At 40.9% G+C, this 5,731-nt stretch overlaps 1 protein-coding gene across 1 annotated transcript in view; it reads right to left on the bottom strand.

Annotated features, from left to right (window-relative positions):
* The window catches only part of hapln4 (hyaluronan and proteoglycan link protein 4), a 19,288-nt gene extending 13,563 nt beyond the window's left edge, over window positions 1–5,725 (bottom strand). Inside the window, exons 1-3 of the mRNA XM_014016765.1 lie at window positions 5,539–5,725; window positions 4,250–4,379; window positions 59–248 (exon numbers count right to left, since the gene is read on the bottom strand). Coding sequence (XP_013872219.1) covers window positions 59–248; window positions 4,250–4,379; window positions 5,539–5,541 — 323 coding nt within the window. The 5' untranslated portion in view covers window positions 5,542–5,725. The remainder of the gene's footprint in view (window positions 1–58; window positions 249–4,249; window positions 4,380–5,538) is intronic.
* Between the last annotated feature and the right edge of the window lie 6 nt (window positions 5,726–5,731).

The raw sequence follows: 5,731 nt of genomic DNA, 5'->3' as shown, positions 1-5,731 counted from the left end.
ATATATATATATATACAAACTTGTGCGTAAAATAAAAAGATGCAGATACAGTATTTACTTTCCAAGCGCCACAAAGACATCCTCAAACTGCAGAGCATCAGTCACTTTGGTCCATTTAATGCGGATGCGAGCAGGATCTGTGTTCTCGGGCTCATGGTGGAATCTGCAGGGTAGAGTGATGGAGCCACCCCGGTGTGTCACCACCTTACCAGGAGCTGTCTGCACAATCACAGCTCCAGACWCATCCTCTGAAAGAAGGTAGGAGGGAAATAAGCTCAGTTTCATTTATCTATATCACGTGTCAAACTCAAGGTCCATGAACCCACCAATTAACCCTACCACACCCACACAAAAACAAAAACATGTTCATCTTTGGCTTAATTTATTACATAAATATAATTTAAATTAATTTTAAACTTAAAATTTCCGATTCAATGCAACAAAATAAACAAGTTCAAAAAGAAAAAGGTAATACTTGTCTGGCCCCTGAGCTGTTGGCTTTAATAACTGTGGCCCCCTGAACAATTTAGATAGCTCTGTTTTAATGTCTCAAAATAAGCTGCTTTAAASCCAGTATTGATCATGAACTATGTGCTGGAACTAATACTTTTAGGTTTAAGCCAGTTATTCGTGACATACTTTAATGACCAAAGTTTTCATGACATGCTGTTCATCTGTGATTATAGTCAGAGCAAGATTTGCTAACAACAATCATTCTTAGATATCACTTGTGTTTAGCTTTATGTTTTCCCTTGACCTAGTATGAAATCTTGCTAAGATGACATAATTGTTTGTTAAACAATATATATGTATGAGGCCTCTCAAGTGCAGCAGGACTGACACAGACACAGAGGCAGAAGCAGCAGCAGAGAGCAGGGGGATCGTCTGATGGCTCTATGTTGTTCCTTGYGTTTCCTGTTGTTGCAATAAAACTCAGCTGATCATCTCACAGAGTACCTTCATTCTTGGACCATGTATTTCTGTCTTTGTTAAATAAATATTTCCATAACAAACTACACCTGCCTAAATGCAAGTTAATTATTTTATCTGGAAAATTACAGCATCCCACCACTGGGTGGAGGTGAACAGGGTTCAAAATCTATATTTAGTTGCATTTTTTCCAGCTACTTGCTACTATCTAGTTGTACTGGAAAGTAGTTGTACTGGGAAGTGGGAATATCCCACTTACAAGTCGTAAATTTAAGCTGGAATGCCCCTCCAGTGCGAATTCCCTGTTGGAAAGTGGGAAAGCTCAGAATTCAAGATGACAGCTACTTATCACAACTCATTAGTGAGTAAAACTCTCTTACTTTTTATAGTATTTCTTTTTTATTTATTTCACATTTAGTCAGTTGTACATGTAGTGCGCTTTTCAGTGTTTTAAAAGAGGACGGGTTACAACGCTGTTTCTATGCAGGAAATACCATGTAGAGCTCAGTTATTGGATGTCAGCAGGGCTCAGCCATTGTAATGAGAYGAGGAATGTGACATTTTGTGTTAAGTCAAAGTTAAACACAGAATGTTGAAGTTAATTACAACTGGCCCTTTGAGGCTCACCATAACGCTCTTGTAGACTTGTAGACCTCGGTGAAAATGAGTTTAGGCTCCTACATACTCGGGCGTACTGTTTGCTGTCAGTGAGCCGCGCGGACTCCGCGCATATTGTCCGCGGACGTTTGAGACTTCATACTCAAGTGTACTGACCGCTGGACAAATTCTTAAATTTCTTGCAATTTCAGTCATGATGTCAAGGATCAGGAGGAAGAGATAGTTTGCATTTTAGCTTTAAAACAATAAAAGGAAAAAAGAACAGAGCTACCTTACCCAGGATCTGAGCTATTTCCTCCCACAAATTTGTTGCTCACTAAAAGTCTTYATATTCCTTCATTGACACGTCATAAAGTTTTCTAATCTCCTCCATGAGACGCTTTTCAAGATTTGACTCAATTTCGTCCACAAATGACACMGATTCTCAACTTTATCAGCTTGGTGTCGCACCCAAAACAGTACATGCCATTGTGCGCACCGCGGACATAAAAAAATTTATCTCTGCGCGGACCAGTCCAGCGGACATCTGCTTCGGGTCCGTATTGAGTCCGCCTCGAGTCTGTGCGGACCTCCGTGGACCGAAGTACRCCCGAGTATGTGGGGGCCTTTTGACACCCCTGGTCTACACTCATAAAACCTAAATCATTTATTTTTTCATATTACGCTATCTGATTACTTTTATGTAATTTTATACWATACATAAAACTGATTAATTTTTATTCCAAATTTATCATCACATTTTCCACCTCTCCAAAATCTGACATAAGTTCCTACAGAGCCCATTTTACCTTAAAAAATACCAAATAAACAAACAAAGTAACTGTTTACCCAAACTAACATATGAGGACTTGTTCGGTAGAAATTTGTCTGAGAATAACAGAAGCATGTAAATGTATTGTAACAAGTAGCTGCGAGAGGCTTTTTGAAACATTCAGACCAGATAATGGCTCCTACAATTATTCATGCCAGTCAGCAGTAACTGCCTTCACTGCCAGCTGCTCTCATCAAACAGTGCCATCAAAGTATCAAGTAGAGTTCAATCAAAACTTTCAGCCAATTGTTTCTACCAGGAAAAACCTTTTCATTGTTCAGTTGGAGATGACAAATTGTTCTTTTTCTTTTTAAAGAGTAACTTACCCCAAAATAAAAAAATTTTAGCTGATAAACTGTCTAGAATGTGTCTAAAATGTTATATAGTACTGTTTCTGTGCTAATTTTGATGTTTTTGTGTGTATTTGTTCAAATCTGTAATATTTGGTCTAAAAACGTCTTTTTTGCTGCTCATATGGGTAGAGCAGTGGTACTGCAGGCTAATTTGCACATTGGTTAACGGCTCTCCGCTGTGACGTGTCTTCTGCACAGTTTCGTCACAGCGGCTGTGTTCTGGTATAAAAGCCTCTCTCTAAGACACGCCCCTGCACCAGTCAGAGGGTGGAACAGTTAGCAAGCTTAGCATGATCGTCTGCTGACCTTCAGCCTCAGGTGGGGAGAGCTGACTGCTGCCCCCCCCCCCCCCCCCTAAGTTTTTAGGGGTTTTAACAAAACATGACACTACTGAGCTTTAGTGATGCACAGAAACACACACACACACACACACACACACCAGCAGTACATCCTGCACAGCAGGAGGGGAGGAGGGGAATAAAGGTAGAAAGGCAGCGGGGCAGCAGCAGCCCTAATGGACCGAACTTCAGTCAAACAAGACCCAACACTTTTATTCCTGATTTAAACTAGTGATCTTGTGAGCAGCTGCAGCTGTATGCTTTTATTTTTATCTGTCAGGCTGTCATGGAGCGCTCCACCTCCTCTGTCCGAGGCTGGTGTGGTGTGAGGCGGACAGCTCAGCCGAGGCTGCTGGAGCTTCAAGTCCTGATCCAGGGAGCCAACATGAGTCAGTCCCAGACTGAGCTGACTTGATCAAGTCTCTCTCTCTGCCTCTGGTGAGGAGGGGGGTGAAAAATCCTCCACCTCAGACCAGAGATGTAACTATCTGCGTACAGTGCATACTGGTGTACAGTTCAAGACAAGTAATTTGTGGTACAGCACAATGAAAAGTAAACTGAATAGATGGGTGGGTGGGTAGGTAGGTAGGTAGGAGTGTTTCCCCTAGAGAATTGATCTTGGATGGGGGGTTAGACCAAACAAAATTCTTATGCACATGACTCTGTGTGTCAGCATTGGTGACGCAGATTATGAACTGCATTTTCTTCTTTTTTTCCAAGTTTATTAGGGGAAACACTGAGTACGCAGGTAGTTAGGTAGGTATGTAGTAAGGGTGCAACGATACAGAAAATTCACAATTTGGTTCAGTTCGAYACTGTAGTGTCATGGTTTGATATTTTTTGATGCAAAAAAAGATACATTTCAGTGCACTTCTATACTTGCAATTTATTAAAATAAATTATGAACATTTGTTTAACCTCAAAAGTACAGTTTTCAAACTAAATGTTGCTAAAACAGCAAGTTCCTCAGTGGATCTGTGCTCGACAATGCTGCCTAGGTGGAGTAGTCGAACACAGATCTACAGAGCRTCTTCAGAAGACAAGCTGATAAAATAAATTTCAAATATCTGTATTGTTTGTTACAAAGTGCATATTGAACCTAAAGCACTGTATARAACGATTCGATACAGATAGRTGTATTGTCGCACCCCTAGATAGGTTGGATGGCTGGATGAATAAAAGAGTRCAAATGTCTTCACCTAGAACATGCACCACTTTTCTGCTTCCTTTCTCTGCTTCAGCAGGCAGAGAGGATGAGAGGGCAGAGGTCAGGATKAACACCACTGAGAAGGTTTTCACAAAGATTGGAAGCTGACGTTGCTTTGCAAACTGCAGGGAAAAACAGACAAACAAKTTTCATTAACTTGCTTAAAGTAGCTGATAATCAAGATTATTCCATAGGTCTCTCTRATTTTGAAACTCGCTATGAACAGAGAAATCTGTTATAATTGGGATTACTAAACCTGGGAATRAATCATATCTGCTGAACTCTCATGCTGCAATGCAGAGAGAGCCCTGACTTTTTTTTTTTTTTTTTCAAAATAGCTGAATAAAATACACAACTGATTACAAATCARGATTGGCTGACGTGACCAGTTTTAGAAGAGGTTGTGCTTTTAAAAACAGTTCTACTAAACACAACCGCTTTATACATTTTATTTGAGCTGTGCCAAGCATGTAAACAAAAACAAAAAAACTTAGTAGTCAAAATGCAAGCCTAAATAAAATACTCTAATGTATTCCTCATTTATGCTGGGACACAGACGGAGCAAGGCTCAGTTTTGCTGTGTGTGCTTGGTGCAGAAGGAAAAAGTCTGAGGAGAATCCAATAAAACAAGAGAGAAAACGTAAACAAAGCTGTGCTGGCATGAAAACTACACACGGCTAAGTCTGTGCTTTTAGTTCAAGCACTTTTTTAGTACAGTTAGACATGAATTGGTGTTTAAGTTTATACTATCCCTATATAAATACTGGTTTTTTTACATGTTTACTTTTTTAGGGGTTTACGTTCATCAGCATTGCAGCAGAACTCTTGGACGTCTCATCTGCTCGTTCTTTTAAAGTGCTGATCAGTCCTCTGTTTTGATGCAGACAGTCCTCATGCATCAAACAGTCCTGAGCACTCTGCAGGTCCATGTGCTGGATATTCATTCAACTTTAAACAGATTGGAATGATGCTAACAAGAAGATCTGTGTCAAATTAGTTTGTTTGTTCAGGTTTGAATGGTCAGCATTTTACCTGTGCGTAATCCTCTTCTGTGATGAAGCCGTGATGAAGCTCTGCTGCAGCACATAAAAAAAGACTTACCAGGCCCCAGTGAGTCAAAGTTACTAAAACAGCAATTTACGCGCACGCTGTAAACAATGCTGCTGCATCGTTCKTCTCAAGGTTAGCCCTGTGAGCCTCCCTGCAGCTGCACAGTCATGAAGCACAGGGAGCTGCGGAGATCCGTCTCAGTTACTGAACACACAAATCATGTGGACTCACCATGGCTGTCGTGCAGGTTTGCAGCAGATGTTCCTCTGTGAAGCGTTTARGTCCTCATTCAGGATGAATGTTGCTCTGCAGCAGAAGCAGTCACCTCACTACCTCCATCCATTGCTGTTCTCACACACTGCAGGGGAAATACCCGTGTTTGTGGGGCCCGCAGTGCTTCAGTGACGCAGCCAATATTCGACCG

The sequence above is a fragment of the Austrofundulus limnaeus genome, unplaced genomic scaffold (assembly GCF_001266775.1).
Source record: "Austrofundulus limnaeus strain Quisiro unplaced genomic scaffold, Austrofundulus_limnaeus-1.0 Scaffold153, whole genome shotgun sequence".
NCBI lineage: Eukaryota > Metazoa > Chordata > Actinopteri > Cyprinodontiformes > Rivulidae > Austrofundulus > Austrofundulus limnaeus.
This window is presented reverse-complemented; position numbering and strand designations above follow the sequence as displayed.